The sequence below is a fragment of the Polypterus senegalus genome, chromosome 3, assembly GCF_016835505.1.
Source record: "Polypterus senegalus isolate Bchr_013 chromosome 3, ASM1683550v1, whole genome shotgun sequence".
Classification (NCBI taxonomy): domain Eukaryota; kingdom Metazoa; phylum Chordata; class Cladistia; order Polypteriformes; family Polypteridae; genus Polypterus; species Polypterus senegalus.
In genome coordinates, this window is record NC_053156.1 from 101,589,124 (window position 1) to 101,612,704 (window position 23,581).

The 23,581-nt window shown below is 35.1% G+C and overlaps 1 protein-coding gene across 3 annotated transcripts in view; it reads right to left on the reverse strand.

Moving 5' to 3' along the window:
• Positions 1-221: 221 nt before the first annotated feature.
• The window catches only part of dlgap2a (discs, large (Drosophila) homolog-associated protein 2a), a 1,338,703-nt gene continuing 1,315,343 nt past the window's right edge, over positions 222-23,581 (reverse strand). For all 3 annotated transcript variants that reach the window (XM_039747697.1, XM_039747699.1, XM_039747698.1), the window contains 2 exons: positions 11,961-12,113; positions 222-3,365 (listed from right to left, as the gene is read on the reverse strand). In XM_039747697.1, the coding sequence (XP_039603631.1) occupies positions 3,147-3,365; positions 11,961-12,113 (372 nt within the window). In that variant the 3' untranslated portion in view covers positions 222-3,146. The remainder of the gene's footprint in view (positions 3,366-11,960; positions 12,114-23,581) is intronic.

Sequence of the window (23,581 nt, forward strand, 5' to 3'; positions counted from 1 at the left end):
CTGTATCTGTATTATAGTGGAATTATTATCACAAGTTATTTTATGATTTATGAGAAGTTGACTTATTAATGTGCATTTGGCACAAGTGTATTATTTTATATTATTTTAGAACTTCAAACTATCTCTAGTAAAGTAAAATTCTGCTTTATGTATATTTTAGGCAAATAAAAATATATAATTTTTAAGGTGGTAACCATTTTTTCTCTATTATGACTATATGTGTTTCCAATAGGGCATTTGTTATTAACTGAGAAACAATTCACTTTTAGTTACAGTAAGTGAGCACCCATTTGTAATCTGGGAAAGCAGTGTAGGTCTGTTTTCCTTTGTGGTGCAATTAAACAGACAAGTCCTTGTAAGATAGCTTACCATTAGCATACTAACTAATAAACCTTCTTTCACTAGACCCAGCTGAATTCAACATGCCTACATAGACTCTTACCTGAATAGCTTATTGTTTCATCAAATTCCTGTTGATAAGAAAGGCAGCACTAGCAACACTCATATATTTATTGTTTAATGCCTCCAACATTACATTACAATACCCATTCCTCAAATGTAACAGCCTGCAGGAAATTGATTATCTCACATTGTAACCAAGCAATTTCATTATTTGCCATATTATTTTGAGAAATCACAGAAGTAAAATGGTTTTAGGAGACATTAGTAAAGAAAATGACTACATTTCATGACAAAATCAGAAAGTTGTTAAGAATTTGGTTGGATTCTAATCATAGGCTGCCACTAAGTCAGATGGAAGAATAGCAGAGCTCAAGTGGACTGAGCCTACTGGGGTGAAAAGACACTCTCGTGGTCAGAAGTGCAATGAGTTGCTTGTGCTAGTGGTGCTTTCCTTTGACTCAACTGGAAACATTTGAAGCTCCTCATAGAGGGCAAGGTTCTGTGATGGGAAAGTGTTTAAAAAAAATAAAAAGGAGGGACTTTTGTAATCAGAAGAGTAATCAGTGACTTACCCCTACAACTCAAGTGACCACTTCAGCTTCTGACTACAATGGCACGAGGATAACAACAGGCATCTTCTAATTGAGCTCTGCTACATGAATATTCGAGAGAAATTAGCTTTAATTGAAAAACTATACAAATGAATTAAACAATCTATTTTCAGCTTTTGAGGAGTAGAAAGGAACATTTAACCCATACTGAAGACATTGTGAACAAGTATTTTCAATTGTTAACTTTGAAAACCTTACCTTATATTTTGAGGTAATGTAATGCTAACTTTAAATGATGATACTTGAATTTGGATGCAGTGGGGGCAAAAACTTTGCATAACACTCCTCTCCAACATACATGTAATAACTGGAAAAAGTATATAATGTATATAATACACCTACATTTTAAAATAAAGGAAATGTTTAAAAACCATTCTTACTTTTAGCATATTGTACATGTTGTACATGCCCCTTTTCTTTGCTTTAATAAAAAGGAGAACTAAAATACAATCAAAAATTAAGAGAAATATTCTCACTTCGTAAATGGGACAATACTGAGCAGTCAATTTTTAGCAACACACATGCACTCACTCACACACATACAAATGAATAAATACTTAATATATATTTATATATTTGATTCTTTATTATACTGTAAAATCTAAGATTTGGTTTTGGGGAAGTGTTAATATCTCCCAGAGTTTCACGTCCTAAAGATGGCCTACATAAATTACTCAAACGGCCTCATTTAGTTGTCCATAGTCCTTACACTAGGAACCCACTGAATCAATTGATTGGTAAGCATTTGCTACACACACTTTGTCAGAGCTTGCTAACTTCCTATACTTATACATCAAAACTGTCTGGCAAAGTCAGTTGCAGCCAGCACAGCCCACTATACCCTTTATCTTTCCAGTTTAATACATTTTATTTTTTTAAATGGGTAGGAGCAAAATGCATTCGCAGTAAGTACATCATCTCAGTTAAGTGCTTCTTTAATTGTTAAGTTTACAATGTTTGCTGTTGTTATGTCTCAGTATTTGTCCTTATACTCTCATGTTTCATTGCTCGGTCAATCTCAATGACATTTTACAGAAACAAGCAGGGTCAGGCTTTGTATCAAAAGATTCATATCTATCTAGGAAACGCAAATGTCATGGCATTTAAATAGTCTTGCAGCTTGCATAACCCTTGAAAATAAGGATAATGGCATGCCCATTTAAAAAAAATAGAGAGGCAACTGCATATATGAATCTGATTTTCAGACATCTAACAATTACATAGAAGTAACCTTCACCTTGTTTGTTTATTATGCCTAACAAATTACTTAACTAAAATCAATTGCTTTTTTCTAAATGCTGGAGTATCACTGTTAGATAAATGATGGCACAGTGCAATAGAACATTCATCTGCAAATACTGACACATTTTCTTAAAGATTAAAAATGATATCTGTTTGTTGGCACATCATTACCACAGAGTTTAACATCTATCAAATTCAAGAGAAGAAATCAGCGTACCTCAGATGAGTACATTTCCATTCTTTTCAACATTTGCTAAGCACAGCATATACAGAGGTAGCCTCAGTTGTTTCAGAATTGATGACTGCACGCTCAGCATAAAAAACAGAATTGTGAGCGACTGAGGTATTTTTGATGTTTGCAACATTTTAGGAATTTGAAGAAAAGTGTGCAATTACAGTTTTTTTAAGAGCCATCAGTTCTGAGCTACCACATAAAATCTATACTAGTTTGCATTTTCTTTTCACGCATTAGCCCAAGCTGCTTTTGCTGGTGTTAGTAGATACCAAAAAGAAAAAAAAAAAACTTGCCCTTGGTGACTGATCTTTAAAATGTTGAAAAAAATGGAAACACGCCTATTTATCAGCTTACTGGATTTCTTTAGTTGACAATTTGGCCCGAAAATCATTTTGTATAGTTATGCTACTGTCATCATTACTTGAAAATGAACCCTTCCCTGTAATTCCAAAGATGCTTCAGAGGATATATCCAGCAAATGTCTTAACATTACCTAACTTGAAAAGTTCAAAAGCAACTTGCAGGAATATTCTTGTGTTGACAGCACAATGAACATGAATGTAAGCTGTAATATGAGGTGATACAAAGAAGAAAACCTGTTCAATTTGTAGTATAAGGAATATGGATAGTAGAACAAACATGGTGAAAACTACATTTTAAAGTCTAGTTTGGGCTTCTGGGATATAGATTTCAATGCTGTCAGCTCGCTCTGTAGCAGAGTTCTGTCGAAAAGAGGCTGCTCTTTTGGCTGCCATTAACCGCCTCCTGGCTTCTTGACGCTGTCTGTCTGGCAAATCCAGGGACTTTTCTCTCATGACAGCTAATTTTCCTTTTGGGGGCTTCTTTGGTACTGGAGGGGGTAACTTTTTTTCCTCCTGAAATGAAGTTTTGAAAAGTAGAGCATTACTTAAATCAGTTACAAAAACAAGATTATTAACGATTTATCACCTTAAAAATTATGTCTGTTTTGTTTATCTCAAAAAAGGAAAAGTTAACATGTGATTGACAAGCAATAATGACATTTTTTTATTTTTAATGCTTCCCAAACACAGTGTTTCTGTTTGCATTTTCAGTACATTTTGCAGTCACAATGATTTTTGTTATCTGTGGGTAGTCTTGTGGAACCTACTAAAAAAATGGTTCCTTTGTAACTCCAAATAAACTAAAATCTGGCATTTCTATAACCCTTCTTCATTTTTGGATTTTAAATTAGGAGTCACCGTTCATTTTGAATTAATACATCATTGGAATAAGATTTTTTTACTCCATTGAGATCTGTTTCACTTATAATACATCCCCAATTATGCGATCCCCTAGAATGCATTTACTACTTCTGCTAAATAAAAAAGGTGGTAGTGTTTGATTTTTTGATAAACACATCATGATGTTTGAATTTTGTTCCCATTACTTGAAATACCTGACAGTAAAAGGTCATCCTTTCTACAAGAATTACCAAAAAACATTTTTACCAATTATCATGACAGCTGTTTATATTCTAACTCAAGCTAAACAAAGCAGCATTCAACAGATTAAGATATCATCAACAATTAAGGGCAATAATTGGGTTTAATGAGGAAATTGGCTGATCGTGTATTCACGTGCAGGTGCGATCAGTTCAGCCAGTTTCCTCATTGACATGCCACGGGTCATAATCAAGGCACCTGCACTCACAAAATTATAAAAGGAGCCTGAGTAGGTTTGATCCAGAAAAAGTATGAGAAGGAAAAAGAGAGAAAGACGGAGGTGAAATCAAAGGAGGGAAAATAAAAGGAATGTCTGGATCATGGCAGAGCTGGTATGGCACAGAGGAGGCAGGGTGATTGGGGAAAAAAACAGTGTGGACGGAGCAATGGCACTCCAGGTGTAAGGGCATGCATGCTAAACATTGCATGGGAAGGGCTCACAGATGCCAAGGGATGATGGTGGTGGGACATTGGGTCCTCACAGATGAAGATGTGGTGAGGACACGAGTCATTGAGGGTTGACTGAGCTTCCCAGTGGGCATCTCCTTTCACTGAGCAGTTCTAAGGGTTAGCAACAGAGAACACAAAGAATGCACTCAGGCTTGAGACATACAAGAAATGATCCTGACCATATTTTAAGCCTTTGTTTTAACGTACTATTGGATTATTTATTTATTTGGATTTTGACCTCCACTGGGACAGTGCTTTATTATGGTTTATGTGTTTATTTATGTAGGACAGAAACACACTTTTTTGTTGGAGACTGTTTTGAACAAATGCACTGACGATTTTTGCACAACTCTTGTTTCTTTGACCTGGGTTCAAGAGAAGTATGGTGGATGATTGCAATCTGGGCATCACAGTTTGCTGCCAATTTGAGAAATTAACATTCTTTACCAAAGGTACATAACTATCAAATACACATATCACTCTGTTCTTTATGAATAATATTGTGATATGGATTAGAGGCCTACATTTCTGTAAAAATCTAGTGTAATTCATTAGATACAGCAAAAACCTATAGTGTGGACAGCTTTGGTATAAGAACTATGTGAGAGCAGCTATTCAGAGGTCAAAAGCTGTAGAAAGGAAAGACTTAAAAATATCACTTATTAATAAAAAGGTATTAATAAGAAAAGTATGAGAAGGATAGAAATACGGAGGTGAAATCAAAAGAGAGAGACTAAAAAGAAATGTCTGGATCATGGCAGAACTAATTTGGCAGAGTAGTAACTAGTAAACAATAAAACATTATTTTACATGCAGTACTTAAATAAAAGAACCTATACTTATAAGAAGCAAACCAGAATCATGTATAATCAATCAACCAAACCAAGACACAGAGAAGAACTATTCTCTATTTTTAAATGTTAGACATTTAAACATACAAGTGCAGGTTGTGCAGTAAAGAATATAAAAGCTTTGAAGGTTTGTGTGAAAAGCAGATCTTGGAGTTAACAATTTAATAATTAAGTCAGTTTTGCTTTTGATGATTGAAAATACTTTAAACATGACATGAGTCATGTAATGAATAATAAATATATATACAATTCACAAAGAATGCTTCTGGAAAACAGTAATTAATCTTGAGTCACGGGCATGAAAGAAAGCAAGCCGCATACACAGTACAAGACTAATGTACCAAAAATGACATTCCCATCCATAGCATTCAGGACAGACTTGTATGCTTTAATGATCTTTTCAGCTATGTAACTGGGTTTTGTTTGCTGCTAGAAGTTCCCCATAGCAAACCTATCTAATAGGATGAGCAAGATACAAGTCAGACCAACAACAACATTTATTTATATAGCACATTTTCATGCAAACAATTTAGCTCAAAGTGTTTTACAAAATGAAATAAAAGGAAGTTAATATAAAACATAAGCAAATAAGACTAGGCAATAATATTATATACTATGTAACAAAAAAAGGTAAGGCTGAATGGCCAGGAGGACAGAAAAAATAAGAAACACTCCAGTTAAGCTGGAGGGAAAAAAAATCTGCAGAGGTCCCAAGGCCAAAAGACCACCCAGTCCCAACTGGGCATACTACCTAACATAGATGTTTTAGACCAAAATGTTAAAATCTCTTAGTGGTTCTTAAAAAAATCAAGTGAAAGACTGAGTCTTATGTATAACACAGTACTCTGCAGGATGACACTAGGTCAGTGTTGTGAATGGGAGCAGGCAGACCTGAAATAAAATAAGGGACTAAAATGATTCCTTGCATTTTTGTATCTTTACAGTCTATGCACAATTTAGAATAGATGCCTTTTATATCTCTCTTTTATTGTACCTCTTTGTTTTAGGCAATGCATCATTGGGTTCTTTACCCTGTTTAAGACAGCCCCACTGCCAGAAAATCTTGGCAACTTAACAATTATGCCTGAGCACCTGGGCCCCCTTGCTCCATACCATGATAATTTTGCCTCCCCAAGCTGATCAAGTGACATGCCTATGCTTCATTCAAGCTTAATATTGAAATTTGAGTCAAAGTATTGTTTTGCGACGTTTTTATTTCTGTATGTTTATCTCATGATATGATATCAACGATCACAGTGCCCACATTCGGACCTTAACATTTGTGTCATACACATTCTTGACGTGAATCACCTCATCTTTCAAATGATGTGACAAATTCTGTGAATATTTTGCATCTAAATTTACACAAAAGGCTGAGATCTCCTCCATGCTCATGCTCCTAAAGTTTAAAATTGGACAAAAATGGTGACATATGTTGTTTAGGCTTTCTAAACGCCCTGACAATTCTGAAATTAAGGAATCCATCATAATGTGAAGCATGCCTCTTTTGAATTTTACTTCTGGATCCTGGGATTCCTGATCATCTGCTTCTGCGTCAGACTCAATAAGACGTCTTGGTCTTTTGTGACTCCGATCTGATTTGAACACTGCAGGGATTTCCATTTCATTTGCTGCAGCGCAAGAGAACCTCCCACTGCTTGAGGCCCTTGGCAGGTGCCACGGTTGACTCCCCCTGGTGGCAGCTCTGTTTAAGGTCAGCAATGTGTTTCACTGTGACAAGACCCTAGGAGTGGATGAAATCCATTCAGAAAATGCTGAAAGCACCTGGTAATGTGGTGTGTTTTGATTCCTCTTATTTAATATTGCTTGGAAATAGCTATGGACAAAGTGGTCAAGAGTAGTCAAAAAAGATGACTTGGGGTTATTGAGGGAGTTCACTCCTTAAACACACTGGAAAAAACTTAGTGCTACTTGAACTGAGATTCCAGCAAAATGTCATATTTAATATCCAGGAAGAAATTTGAATTTAATCCCAGCTGTTGAACAGTGGACCACCTCCTTGTGCTTGTATTTGATAGGTTATGAGACTTTACTGTGCTTTACAGACTTGGAGGAGATGTATTATTATTATACCCTGTATTACCTTAAAAATTGCTTCAATAGTACAGGGTTTAGGAAGCCTATAATTCATGCCATTTGGTTATATATTTGCAGGATAAAAGTTGTGTTTATCAATGTGACATAACTAAAATCTGTTGGAAACGGAAGAGAACACAGCTTAGGGACTATATTTACTATTTATTCCACTATGTAAAGGGGTTTTTGAGAAACACTTCATGATATTTGGATTTCATTCCTTTGACCTGAGGAATAAAACTTGGGACTGTTTGCAGATAAGGCTGGCATCACTGTAAACACAAAAATGGTAACACCATGCTGTGCTTTCCAATGCACACTGCAATGTGATGATATTTGGATTAAAATCAACACCTCCAAATTTTGGGGCACTGGGGGTAATTTTGCAAATGTTGTGCTAGACTGTAATGTCGAAGCAGGAGATACAGTAAGTCTTCAGATGAGGCTTTAAATTATCAGTTGTCGAGATCCTCATTTACATTTACAGTAATGACCTCTGGTTGGTGATCTGAGTAATGATGTTATTATAAACTGTAACAACTAGCTTGCTCTTTGTGACAGGGTGACAGGTTTAATGAAAAGGAGGGACTAAGAAGAACTGCTCATTCTCTCAATTAGAAAAACACAATTGAGACTGTTTGGTTATTCACTGAAGATAGCCCCTGGGAATTCTTAAATGAAATCTTTTGCGTTTCATATTTGGATACTATTCACAATAATAAGAGGGAGAGAACTTTTCAGTACAGAGTAATGGAAATATCTTAGCAGCTTTAAGTGAGAGATTTGAAAGAATTGGTGAATATTGAACTGAGCTGGCAGAACTAACTTATCTATAACATTCCAATTTTCCTGATAATTTAATAGGGAACACTATATCTTTGAGCTAATTTTGAAGAATGGAACCGTCATCTGAATATCTTGCATGGCGAACAATCACACTCTTTTCTAGCATGGTAGGATATCTTCCACCTATTATCTACAAATTGCATAACAGAGCTTGGGGTCGGATGATGTGGCATGGAAAACTTCATGTCCTGATCATTTTTGCTGAAAACATCTATCTATTGGTTACACTTTATTATAAGAATGTAATTTCCAGCACAAAATATGTTCCAAAATGGCCTAAAGTAAGGCTTTTTGGGATTAGAGGGCCAACAATAAGGAAGAACTCCAAAAAGATTGATATCTTTCATAAACAGATATTAAAATGAGTCAAGGTATAACATATGTGTGGGTTTTCTCATACCAGTGAGTCAGGAGGTGACAAACAAAAAAACTGAAGTTATTTTAAAGAATACATAAGTAATTCTTATCAACAACAATTTATCTTTTACTTCTGGAGAGAAGGCTGGTGTACCTTTGGTGTAAACCAAAACACATACTCCCAAAACACTACACAACAAACAATGAACAAACAATATAAAAGAAGCATTATGTTAGCCAATTTATATGGGATGAGAAAATGCTTATAATACCCTCAGGGTGTTTTAAATGTCATTTTCCTTTGTGAATGTGATTCATCAACAGTTTTGATCTTAATTTTGTACTTGGTGGGGAATCAATATTAAGGTTTACCTTTTTGCTAATAAAATTTTCTGCCCAATGACCCAATCCACTAATGTACACAATTTATAAAAACTGACCCAAAAGGCTATTGGAATTTTGTGGTTGTAAACAATTGTTAAGATGAAGATCCACTGCATTCTGCGTTGAGCCTTTCCTTTCCAACATTTTATACATTTAGGCACAAAATGAGGGAACCTCCGCAATAAAACACATAAACCCGTGCATTCTTCTCAGTAGTACTAATAGAATTATAGGTTTGCACTACACTTCCCAAATTCATAATTCTTGATTACTGTTTGACTAAAAGAATATTAGTTCTCACTTATTCCTCCTTTCTTTTAGAGGATTGGTTCTCTAGATTTAGTGCAAGGTTTATAACACTATCACTAGATTGCTGTTAATCTCAAGACTGATTGTATCTTATAATTAATTCCTAAGAAAGTCCATATCTTAAGGGTGGCACTAAATCTACTATGTTACAGATGTCGTATTTGGCAAGTATTTTGAAACTTATATAGTTTCTAGTTGCAGAGGTTTACTACCTAAGGCTTGGCAATACTAAAACTCTTCTTTTTGGTCATAATATAATAAACACTCCACATCTATTTGGGTCTCCTGAGCAGTGTCCAGGATGGGGTACCTGTAGCTTAGTTATGTAAACTATTAGTAACGCTGAAATTGTTTCACATTTCTGTTGTGTTGCACACAGCTTCGTGGCCAACTACTGAATAACTTATTTTTGGAAACCTCAGTCTTAAGACTAGTAAACTTACTTTGTAATGTATATATCACAGAAATAAGGTAGTTGATTCTCTGGAACACTCATTTTAAATGGTCTAATAAACAGTTTGTTAGAAGTGAGTGACAAAAATCAGTCACAGTCTTTCTATTAGGTGTTTTTGAAAAGGATGTGCCATCCTGGAGGAGGTGGACTATCTGTGCAACTGAATCAGCTGCACGTACCACCTCATGCTACCAGTGGTGAAAAGGACACTAGCAAAACACAAAACTAGAGAAGAATCAGTCAGGAAAGATAAGGAGAAAACAATTTTCTGTGGCCGCCACCTGCAAAACCATTCTCATTTTGGGGGTTGTCTTGCTGTTGCTTCTTCTGCACTTATTGTCACTTTCATTTGCACCAAAGTTGATTGACAATAGCTTATACTGTACTGCCTAACTGGACAGATTGATATCCCTGAATCTTAATTGACTTGGTATGAAACTGTGATGATTAAGTGTTCCATTATTTTTTGGGGCAGTGTATATAGAAAATCCTGTTGCACTTACAGTATAGTATAAAAATAATTATTGCGATATTGTTTAAACAATAGAAAAGTTAAAGGAACATACTGTAGTTCCTTGGTGGTTAAAGCCACAACTGCAGATAAGCTAAAGCCGATGCATAGATAAACATGTATACCTAAACTACTTGTTTGTGTACAATAACTTCATTTAATAAGTAATTGAGCAAAGCTCAATTACCTTTTACTATTTTAGTTAAGAGTTAATTTAAGAGAATATGCATTTTACTTATGGATATTATGAAGCAGTTTTACAGAATGCCACTAAATAATCCAAAGGTACCCCAGTTATGGATATGAATATAATGTTGGGAGGCAGGTCTATTACTCAAATGCTCATTCTGATCACATTAATTTTTTATTTGTGAGGGTGTTTTCCAGAAGTAGTTTATTTAACAATATTTTAGTAAAAATACTTGCATCTTGGACATTGCGAGCATATAATTCAATGACTTGACATGTTCATTATGCAACACAAGTAACATTTGATTTTTTTTCATGGGCTTTTTGATATTGTTTGTTGTTGTCCAGTGTTGGTCACCATAGAGTCCTATTACAGCATATCAAAAAGTTTGTTACGTCTGCATGAAAACATTTCATACAATTTTTTTTCTAAGCCATCACTTCAAACTACACAGATTAAGTAATATAAACAAAATATCATTTTTGGGGGAAGTATTTCTTTAATTGGTCCAATATTCATGTTAAAATTAAACTTGCAAACAATATGAAGAGTTACAAATTCTCATAGGTAGTAGCTGTTGCACATTTAGCAGTACAACCAGATATATATGCTCTTGTATAATAAAAGTTTGTATTTACTGTATGTATCTGTCTTATATTGCATTGCATAAAAAAGATCTGGAAACATTTCTATATTGCTCAAATTGGAACACAAACTACATGCTGACCAATCAAAATAAGGAGGCAGCAGCAATTAATTATGGTACTTGGCTAATTTCATGGCCAGGAAGTCTGGTACATCTCAGCAAACAGTTTAATGAACCAGAAGGATGCAGTACTGTATCCCAAAGAGTTTTTAAATTCTTTTACAGTCCTTAGACCTCCTGCATCCTTCTATAGCCCTGTAAACCGGATGCCCAAAAATTCATTCATTAAAATTTAAGCCGACCAGACTTGCATACCATCAAAATGTAATTGAAGCAACAATATTAACAGGGTGCCATTTAAGTTCTTCATCCCCTAATTTCTGTAACACTATCTAAGGATCAGTCAGACTTTGAGAATAGCAGGTAATGAATCAGTTTCAAACTACCTTTCCCATGATCCACTTTTATTAGCATTATTGAGGGTGGGCTGCAGGGAAATGCCATAATGTCTGTACAATAACCAAGATGTGCTTTACTAGGAAGAATTGCACTAATAAACTTTACATGATACACTACAAATTTTATAGATTTGGTATGCTTCCGTTTCTTTGAATATTTAAATAATGTACTGTATCAGTGCCCAAAGTGGTTTCCTGTTTACATATCAAAGTTTCATAGATTGTATTTATGTGGTACAAAAGGAAAAGACTGCCACTATTTCTTTACAAATTAGTCATACTGTAGTTCAATTTAAGAATAACATTTTAAAAAGTCTTACAACTGCATTAAGAGTGGATTGTTAAATTATTAAATTTATTTGTAAAATTATAAACATTTTGCATATACACAGTGGCAGATAATTACTGATTAATTTAAATATGTACAAATATAGCTACTTGGTCAAAGACTAACCTTCTTTTCAGGACTTTCAATGATTCTCCAGTCATTGCTTTTTATCTGTTGAAGCTCATCAAACTTAATGCTGACATCTTCAATGGAAAGTTGTAAGAGATCCCAGAAACCTGCTAAGTCTTGAGATGTTGGCCTTGGCATTGCACTGGGATCCTGTAAGGACAAGTACAGTACCTCAGGTACATTCTTTAATGTGGTACAACTTTACTAGTAATATTACAAAGCTTATAGAATATGGTTAGTTATAAGCTTGGGATTTTAATTAGGAGAGAAAATTGAAGTGACAAGAAAAGGGAAAAAGACTAAGTATAAAATACATCTCATCATTTGACATGTTATTTTTATCCACTGGCATTAAAATATGAGATAAACAAAACAAACAAATTAATACATCCTGCTAATATTAATTATTCATTTAAGGATCCTCAACATATTATTTTGAAGGCTTAAACAACTTCCAATTATATGCATGGTTAGTGCGGGCAAACTTCCAAATACAGATATACAGCATATTTAAAAAGTCAGTTTTCACAGTTTGGGCAGTTGATTCAAATGCAGGTTCCTCACATGATCTCAATTGTAGTAATAGCTCATCCTGCCATACAGATGTTTTCTTGCAAAATATACCTAAACATAGGTGACACATTAGAAGACAGAACGCATTGCAAATGTGCAATTAGGTCATTTTTATCTGAGAAATTCTAATTTTCTGTATACCCATTTTATAACATAAATGATAAAAATGTTTTACTTCTAAAGTAATGCTAATAATTAAAAACAAATATAAACCAGAAACATGTATGTGTTCCAGTTAGACTTCTAAAGCAATACTGATCTTATAATGTACTTACAAAGTAATTATTTTAACAATGCAGACTCAGTTATTTACTGTAATCTGAAGAAAGCTTCCTCAAACATCCATTGCAGGAGTGAACTGAATGTAAGTCATGAAAAAAGTGTAATTTTTATTAATTACAGTATAACAGATTTTAAACAAAATAAATATATATTATTTTTACTGGAGTGCTAAAAGGACTTTAAAATACTTTCTGGCCACTATGAAAAAAGTACAGAAAAACATGCATTATTTGATAAATTAGAACATTAGAACAATACAGATGAGAAGAGGACATTCAGCACATGAAAGTCCTATCCACTTAATTCTTCTAAAATAACATCAAGTCGAGTTTTGTTAGTCCCTAAATACATACTGTCTACCACACTACTTGGTAGCTTATTCCATGTGTCTATGGTTCTCTTTGTAAAGAAAAACCTCCTAATTTCCGTTCAAAATGTACCCTTTACAAGGTTACAACTGTCTCATCATGTTAAAATAACAGTCTCAATCCATTGTACTATTTCCCTTTATAATTTTAAAAACTTCATGTTTCCTCTTAATCTTCTTTTGCTTAAACTGAAAAGGCTCAGCTATTTTATTCTTTTCTCATAACTCATTCCCTGGAATCAACCTAGTTGCTGTTCTTTGGACTTTTTCCAGTGCTACCACAATATGTCCATTTTGTAGCCTGGAGACCAAAACTACACTCTGTACGCTAGAAGAGGCTTCACCACATTATAAAGCTTGAGCATAACCTCCTTGGACTTATACGCTACACATTGTGCTTTATATCTTAACATTCTGTTAGCCTTCTTAATGGCTTCTGAACTCTGTCTGGCAGTTGATACTGTCCAGTCCATTACGACTCCTAGGTTCTTCTCATATAGTGTACTTTTGATTTTCAGACCTACCATTATATATTCAAACCTATCATTTTTACTCCCTATGTGTAATACGTTCTTACATTAAACTTTATCTGCTACAAATTTGCCAATGCTGTATGCTGTCCAAGTCGCTATGTCATGATTCAAGATCATCCGTAAACTTAACCAGCTTATTACTTATATTCTTATCCAAATCATTTACATATATTAAAATAGCAGCAGCCCTAGAACTGACCCTGTGGAACACCATTCTTAATGTCAGCCAGTTCTGATAGGGTTCCCCACACCATAACCCCTACAAACATCACCATAAACTCCCCCTTTTTATCTTGATTCCCAACCTGTCATATGGCACTTTATCACATGCTTCCTGAAAGTCAATATAAATAACATCATATGCTCCACTTTGATCATATTGTTTTGTTGCATCCTTATTGATTTCCGGCATGTTGGTAAAATACAACCTCCCTCTTCTGAACCAGTGCTGACTGTTCTTGTCATGAGTTGCTGAGTCTTACCCTTAATAATTCCTTCCATTAATTTACCCGTGATGCACATTAAGCTTACTGGCCTATAGTTGTTTGGATCTCCTCAGTCACCCTTTTTTATAACGGGATAATATTTTCCATTTTCCAGCCCTTGGGGATTTCCACAGTGTGCAGTGATTTCCTAAACATATGCGTCAAAGGTTAATATATGTACTCGCTAACATCCTTAAGAACTCAACAATAAATATTACCTGGTCCTGGTGTTTACCTGGTCCTTTGTTTAATTTCAGCCTACTTAATCTAATCCCTTTCCAATTTCCAAATCACTCAGTAACTCCTTAGTAGTCCCTTTTACCACTGAGAGGTTATCTACTTCCTTATATTTGAAGACCTCAGAAAAATGTACATTTAGAGTATTTACTCATTCACTATCTGTATTTTTTAACTCCTCTGTACTATACCTAATGCACTTCACCTCTTCCTGGACTGTTCTTTTATTACTAAAAAACTGGAAGAATCTTTAGGTCATCTTACACCTTTATCTGCTGTATTTCTCTCAAACTAACTTTTAGCCTAATTTCCTTCTTAATGGTTGACCCGATGTCATATGCCCTACAATTCACTTTGGAGTTATTAGTCTTACAGTATACACAGATGTTTTTTTTTTCAACTCATTAAAAACCAACTTTGGAGTTTTTTTTTTTTTTAATTTCCTACTACTTCCAAATTTAGTTATGTACCTGTCCTACATTATATGTAAAACTTTTTAAAGCCTATTTCTTTGCTCCTTGACTATATGCACACTTAAAAGCCTATCCCAGTCTAAGCATCTGCACGTTTTGAAAACATTCAGGATTTATTATATTATGGTCACTTGAACCTAGTTTTTCTATCACCATTGCAACCTTAATTTAATCCTAATTGTTACAAAATGCTAAATCTAGACAAGCTTCTTGTTGCTTTTGTGCACTGATATTTGCAAGGTTATCCCAGTTAATATTCAGGTACTTCAAAGCCACCCATGACTATAATATCCCCTTATAAACTTACCATTTTAATATTACAAAAACAATGTGCATTAGGCGGTCTATAACACTCTCCTAAAATAAGGCCTCTTTACCTAATGCTTTCTAAATGAGGCCAGATATCCTCACTAAGATGGGGCTCATCGTCCAGTTGAAGAGGACTTGCATTTAAATTTTGTTTGAAATAAACAGTAACCCCACCTCTTATTCTGTTCTGTCTATCCTTTCTAAAAATGTGTATCCCTCTATGTTATACTCATACCCATATTTGTTATTTAGCTAGGTTTCTGTTATTGCTGTAATATTATAATTATGCTCCGCTATATACAACTCCAGCTCACTTGTTTTAGTTTTTGATACTTTTAGCATTAAGGTAAACTATTTTAATGTGTTAATAATTTTACTTTTGCAATTAAACACTGGATGATAATTTACATTACTATGCATTTACGCTATTGTTTGTTCTTTCATGTACAGTTATAAACTTGGCCTGTCCTAAACTCCCTGCCCCCTCATACCCTAGTTTACACAATCCTCGACTAACCTATTCATATGCCTCCTGGTTCCCCTCTAGTTAAGATGTAACCTGTCACGGTGGAACAGGCCCCAGCTGTTCCAAAATGAGCCCCAATGCCCAAATTATTGCTGAAAAACTAATGAAAGTTAAACACAATCTGAGCATCATTTTTGCAGTGCACAAGTAAAAGTAAAAACTGTACTACTTTCATTAGTATAAAAAAAACAAATATTTAAATAGAGTAACAATCACAAATGTGTCTCTCTCAAAGAATCCAAATGAACTCTTGTCCTTTCTCTAAACACTACCTTTCTCTAAATGTAAGACAGCAGGGATTTTGAAATAAAAAGTTGAGCATTATAATTAATATCCCACAAAAGCTATTTACATAATAGGCAGATGTTAAACAATTCTTGATTTAAAACTAGCATGGACTTTTTTGGTGCATTTAATCATGTATATTGCCCTTTCAAAGAACACAATATAAAATCTTTCATTGCAATCACCTTGCCAGAATGAGGCAGGTTAAAAGAATGACATTTAATTTTACCAGTGGGCTGAAGTGTCGCATCTTTAATTATCTTGAGGCTGGCTAGCTAGAAGGAACTACTAAGGCAACAGGGTCAAATCCATTCTAACTGACTAATTCTTTAAATTTGCAACTCGTCTAAATGCTAATGTTACTTAAAATAAATATCCTCGATAAAGCTGGATCACATTTCAACATGAAGTATTAATGATTTAAAATTCTTCTTATTCTTTCAGTGTGCATTTCTAAATATTAGCACAAATTCCATTTTTATTGTCATATTTTAGGCCTTAGAAGGTGAAGAAAATATCCTAAATAATATAAATTGTTTGGCATAATACAACTTCTGATCTAATTCAGGCAGTCAAGGGGCATCATTCTTCTTGTCTTTTACCAAACTTGTGTAGAAGGATAGTCCTTCAGCTCTGAGAGAATATAACAATAATAATAATACTAACATCATCTGAGTAGCAAGCTTTAAAATATAACCAAGGTTCTTCATATCCATTGTAGAAAGGCAGTCATGGGAATACCTTTGTCATTAAGAGATCACACAACTACTAGGGAGTGCTAAGGCACATCTGGAGTGAATACTGTATTTACATGCATGCATAACAACATGAGGATCAAGATGTTGAGAAAAAAGACTCTTTGTTGAAAGAGAACTGGTCTTCATTATAGCATCCAGTTGTAAAGATGTTGCCAGTGCTTGTCTTCAGCTTGAGAAAGGCAGATAAAACAAGGTACCATGTCACCAAGTATTATTATCATAAAACTACTTTTCACTATTGTGAAAATCATTATCACATTGTATGCATAAAAATGTTTATAAACTGCCATTATGTGAAAAAGTGACAGTAGGCATTGCTTTATTAAAACTTCCAGAGTGTTCTTAAATCTGTATGTATATGAGAAAACACAATGTATTAATTAATACAAACATTGTATATACTCTCAATATCCCTTGTCAATTCAAAGAAAGATGTGTGTCCTGACAGCATTTGGTTAATAGCAAGACCAAGCCGTGGATGAGATGACAGTCCAAGGAAGGGCTCATTTCCAAGCACACCTAAATCATTATCAATTAACCTATATATATCTCGGTAATATCACAAGACCAAACTGGATTTATTAGGGGCTGACACTTATCTTCAAATCTTCGACGCCTGTTTAATGTAATATACTCACCAACTAAATCAAACACCCCAGAAATATTATTATCATTGGATGCAGAAAAAGCATTCGACATGATTGAATGGAAATACCTTTTACTATATTGGAGAAGTTTGGGTTTGGCCCAACATTTGTGCATGGATTAAATTACTGTATACTAACCCAGAAGCTTCAGTTTGCATCAATAACATTTGCTCAGACTACTTTAAACTAGAACGTGGCACAAGACAAGGATGCCCTTTGTCACCGCTGCTGTTTGCGATTGCCATTGAACCACTGGCAATACATTGTCGAAATACTGATCAGATAAAGGGGATTAGCAGAGAAGGACTGGAACAGAAAATCTCATTATATGCAGATGATATGGTACTGTATATTTCGGACCCAGAAAATTCTGTGCCTGCAGTCTTAGCAGCACTCACAGAATTTCAAAAGCTCTCTGGTCTCAGAATTAATCTGAATAAAAGTGTACTCTTTCCGTGAATTCTCAAGCATATAATATTAGATTAGACACCCTACCTTTTATCATTGCAGAACAGTTTAAATACCTAGGGTAAACATCACAAGTAAACATAAAGCTCTATATCAACAAAATTTTGTCGTCTGCATGGAAAAAATTAAACAAGACTTGCATAGATGGTCAACCCTTCATCTCACACTAGCTGGAAGAATTAACACTGTTAAGATGAATATTCTTCCTAAGCTCCTTTTTTATTTCAAAACATCCCAATATACATTAATAAATCATTCTTTAAGCAATTAGATTCAACAATAACCTCATTTATTTGGAATTCTAAACATCCACGCATCAAAAGAGCGACCCTACAAAGACAAAAGGCAGAAGGCGGCATGGCTCTACCTAACTTCCAGTTTTATTACTGGGCAAATATACAGGCGATAAGAACCTGGACACAAATAGAAGAACATACACAGGCATGGACCGCAATAGAAGTAAAATCCTGCAGTACTTCTTTGTATTCCCTGCTCCAATAAACACACGTTATCGGCAATACACTAATAACCCAATTGTGCTCCACTCACTTAGAATCTGGAACCAATGTAGAAAGCATTTTAAGACGGAGAAGCTTCTATCTGTGGCACCCTGCAAGAGAACCACCTCTTTCAACCTTCACAAACATATGCAGTTTTAATATCTGGAAAAATTTGGAATTAACTTGCTTAGAGATCTTTATATAGACAACGTCTTTGCATCCTATGAACAATTACATTCCAAATTTAACATTCCAGCTACACATTTCTTTCACTATCTTCAAATCAGGAACTTTGTTAAACAGAACCTTCCAGATTTTCCTCATCTTGCACCCTCATCCACGCTGGAAAAATATTGCTCAATTTAAGGAATTAGACTCCATCTCTACAATATATAAAATCATTTTACAATCCCTTCCTTTCAAAGATCCAAGAGGACACTGGGAAAAGACCTCTCAATTAATATATCAGAAAAGGAGTGGAAAGTAGCAATGCAGAGAATTCACTCGAGCTCCATATGCGCAAAGCATACAATTATACAACTCAAAATTATATATCGAGCACATCTGTCTCGACTAAAACTCTCCAAAATGTTTCCAGGGCATGATCCAACCTGCGAACGTTGCAACCAAGCCCCAGCCTCACTGGGTCACATGTTCTGGGCCTGCTCCAAATTAACATTATTCTGGACAAAAATTTTTAATTACCTCTCAGACAGCCTTGGACTCACAATCCCTCCTAACCCATTAACAGCTGTGTTTGGGGTTCTTCCAGAGGGGCTTAAAGTGGAGAAGGACAAACAAATTGTGATTGCATTCACTACACTGTTGGCACGCAGACTTATTCTGATAAACTGGAAGAACCCAAACTCTCCTCTTTAAGTCAGTGGGAAACTGATGTGTTATATTATTTGAAATTGGAAAAATCAAATACTCAGTTAGAGGATCCGTACAGACTTTTTTCAAAACATGGCAGGATCTAATTAGTAATATTTTAAAATAAGTTTATAAAGCACAGAGAATTTATTAATTTAGGTATTTTTACAAGCCTTAAATTTTACACCGTTTGGCTTGCTCTCTCTCTCTCAGGGGTGGGGATCGATCTGTTCTTAACACAATTCATTTTTTTGTAAAAACTTGATTGCTATGTATGGATTGTAATAAAATTAATAAAAAAAATTAAAATAACCTATATATATCTTAAGACTGAAGGAGGAGAGCAATATGCCCAGGAGATGCTGATATAGACACTAGACAGGTCATTCAAGCTCCACACAGAAAGCAGACAAGAAAATAAACCAATTTCCCAAAATGGAAAGTTGGCAAAAATGTGATCTGTGTAACTGTTCTATAATATTAAATAAAAGCTAATATTTGACACGAGAGAACTACGTTTCTGCAATATATTAAGCTAAAAAAATAAAATTCACTGGGGGAACAAGTGAATTAAAAGGGAGACTGAAAGAACTGAAGTTTAAGAGATGAAAATGCTGAGATGCATATTTGGGGTGAACGAAGTTAATTGATTCGAAAATAAGGGAATAAAAAAAACAGATGGAAGAATGTGGTAGTGTAAGATATGCAGAAGACTGGATATACTAAAAAGATGGCTCTGAAACAGAAGGTCATGGAAAAAACAGCTACACCTCCACTGTGGTGAGCCTGATAAGGTGAAAATAAAATTGACATGACATACTTATCATCAAAGAAATAAACAAATTATACTAAATACACTTAGCAGCTACTTTATTAATTAGACCAATGTAGTACTAGAAATACTATTTTGCCTAATAATGGCTCAATAGCATCTTTTACTTTCTACAGATTAAGCTACACATTCATGCTATGAACTTATCATGCCACCTCATCCCAAAGAAAATTGTTGAATTGAGGTCTGGAGAGTTTATAGACTATTCTCAAGGAATCAGCATGAGACACATGCTATTTTTTTAGCATGGTGCATTATTCTGCTGGAAGTATCCATTTGAAAAAGGGCAGACTGTGGCAATAAGGGAGCAGGCATGATCAGAAACAATCCTCAGGTACTCTGTGGCATTCTGTAGCACTCTATTAAAAGGCCTAATGAGTGCTAAGAAAACATTTCCCTCATAATTAAACTACAACCACTAGTCTGTGTCATTGACATAAGGCATGAATGATCCATGGATTTGTGGTGTTTATGCTAATTTTGACATTTCAATGTTTCAGGAGACATCAGGATTCATTAGACCAACCAAGATTTTCCCATTCTTCAAATGGTCATATTTGGTTATCATACTTTCCTGCTATAGGCCTTAACTTCTTATTCTTAGATGATGGGAGTGGAACACTGCATGGTCTTCTGCTACTTTAGCCTAATATGTTGTATGTACAACAGTGGCCTTCTGCACACCTCTGTTGTAATGAGTTAGCTATTTGATAATTATTTGTGATTTTCTGTTAGCTTGAAAAAGTATGTCTCTCTCTGCCCTCTCATTAATAAATGTGTTTTCACCTTTAGAAGTGTTGCCCATTGGATGCTGTTGTTTACTGCACCATACTTTGTAAACTCTAGTTACTGCAGTGTGTGGTAATTTTAGGACAGATATTCCTGAGATGCTGGACTCACCTCTGTCTAGTACAAACAATCACACCTGGTCAAAGTCACTTAAATTATGCATCTTACTCATTCTAGTGTTTGGTCAAACAGCAGATAACACTACTGACCACTTCTGAATGCTGTTTATTAAATTGAAGCCACACGGTTAGCTGTTAGAAAATAAGCATATTTGTGATAAATAGTAGGTATACCTAATAAGATGGCAACAGAGTGTACACAAATTTTAGTTACCTTACTTCAAACAAGGAAGCCTTCCAAACCCTTTCTTTTGGGAATATAGATATATATGGTAATATCAAAGTTTCCCTAGCACCTTTAATCTGAAAAAAGTGGTGTATATGCTATAAATTTAAAAAATCTGAATTCAATGGTTGAGTCCTGCCTTCGGTTTAAAATCCCAGTTCCATGTGAATGCATTTCCTGTTTATGTCCTTAGTATTAGAGTGTTGTACCGTATTAGCCATTATGGATGTAGTGATAAGATTATAATATACAAGCTTTCGAGGCAACTCCGGACCCTTCTTCAGGCAACATGTAATACAGAGACTGGAATTCCCTGTGTTTATATAGACACCAGGACAGATACAACATTGGAAAACCTTTAAGTGAGACAGCTTAGATGTAAAAAATTAATAAACCTCTCCAGGCTGAGATTCATTTAGCAAGAGAGGAGAGCAAAGCATAGTCAAGATCTTTGGATAACTATCCAACAAAGTCTTTTGAAGTTTCTGATGAGTTTTTCATTACAACGAGGATCTGCAGTCAGGTTGTCTGGGTCAGTCCGAGAGATGCAAACAATCCTCATATCTGTTCCTCATATAAAACTCTTGTCTCTATTTAAACCATGTTGTAATGTGTTAAATTTTATCATGAGTTTAACTTCCCATTCTTTTCTCTCTTGCTGTATTCTGAAGTTGCCCATAAGCACTGTGACTTTAAAGTCCCTCTCACAGAGTCCATGGCAGTTGAAGTGGGCTGCAACAGGTACATCTCTGTTGCCATGCTTGATGTGGAACCTGTGTAAGTTCATTCTTTGGCGGAGTGTTCGCCCAGTTTTGCCCACAGAGTGCAGTGTTGGGACATTTCATACATAGAATAGGTAGACCACATTAGGTGATCTGCAGAAAAATGATCCTTTTATGTGATGTTCTAGTCGGCAGTGTGGTATAACTACACAATCTGTATTATAAATGTAAGAACACATTTTACATCTTTTCTGTAGGCAGGGAGATGTGCCGTTTTCTGTTGGTTCACTTATGGAGCTTTGGACAATTAGTTGCTGCAGGTTTGGTGGCTGTCTATATGCCAGGAGGGGTGGTTCTGGAAATACATTTTTCAGCGTTGTGTCATTGTTTAGCATTAGCTGAAGTTCTTTATAATTTTTCAAAGTGCTTCAAGATGTGGGTTATAGGTGACAACAAGGGGAAAGTGGTACTTGTTGTCTTTGTTTTTATATTCCAGAAGGTTGTCTCTGGGTATGGCAGTAGCTCTACTTATTTGAGTGTCTGTTGTTTTGGGGGCATAACCTTGTCTGATGAAATCTTGTCTAAGCTTCTGCAGTTGTTTATTCCAGTCTGTTGGGTCTGAGCAAATACTGTTGTATCGTATATCTTGGCTAAAAATAATAGAGCGCCTTATATGCTTGGGGTGGAAGCTATCACTTCTCAGGTAGGTCCATCTGCTCATCGGTTTGTGAAAAGCAGAAGTTACAAGAGTGTTACCTTTCAGTTGAACAGTGGTGTCAAGGAAGCTGACTTCTGTTTTTGAGTAATTAAGCTTAAGCTTTTTGTTGCGGAAAGAATTATATTTATTATGAAAATGGAGGAGGTCCTTCTCACTTGCAGTCCAGATTTTGAAGATTTCATCTATGTAACGGAGATACAACATTGGTTTTAAGATGTACGTTGACATAAAATCTTCCTTCAATTTTTACATAAATAGGTTTGCAAACCCATAGCCCATTGCAGTCCCCATTTGTTGCAATTAGAAGTCGTGTCCAAATGAGAATAAATTGTGTGTCAGAGTGAATTTTATCATTTGTATAACTGACTTTGTGGGTAAATCATGTTGTTTAAGGTATGTTTCACATGCCAATATGCCATTGTAATGGGAGATGATTGTGTAAAGTGCCTTAACATCCATTGTGGCCAGTAAGGTTCCCTCAGGTAAAGGGTCTACAGCAGAGTTTTTTTAAGAAATCAGTGCTGTCCTGCATTTAGCTGGTTGTATTGCAGGTGAGGGGTTTAAGGATGTGCTCCACCCATCCTGAAACATTTTCTGTAAGGGAACCAATTCATGAGATTATAGGCCTTCTTTGGTTCCCTTCTTTGTGGATCTTAAGCAAAATAATCCTTGCATTTTGCACAGTGTGACTCTATGAATGAATAGCTGGCATATGAGTTACTTCACATGAGTAACATGACTTTTTATTTATTGATGTTTTTCATAGTTGCCATTGTACAGCATTCGTCACCATAGACAGCAACTCTTATCATAAACTACTTTATCTGTGCTCTCCGGGAAAAATGAGATAAAATGCTTTTCTTGATCATTGCTACAAAATACATGTAGCAGGAAAC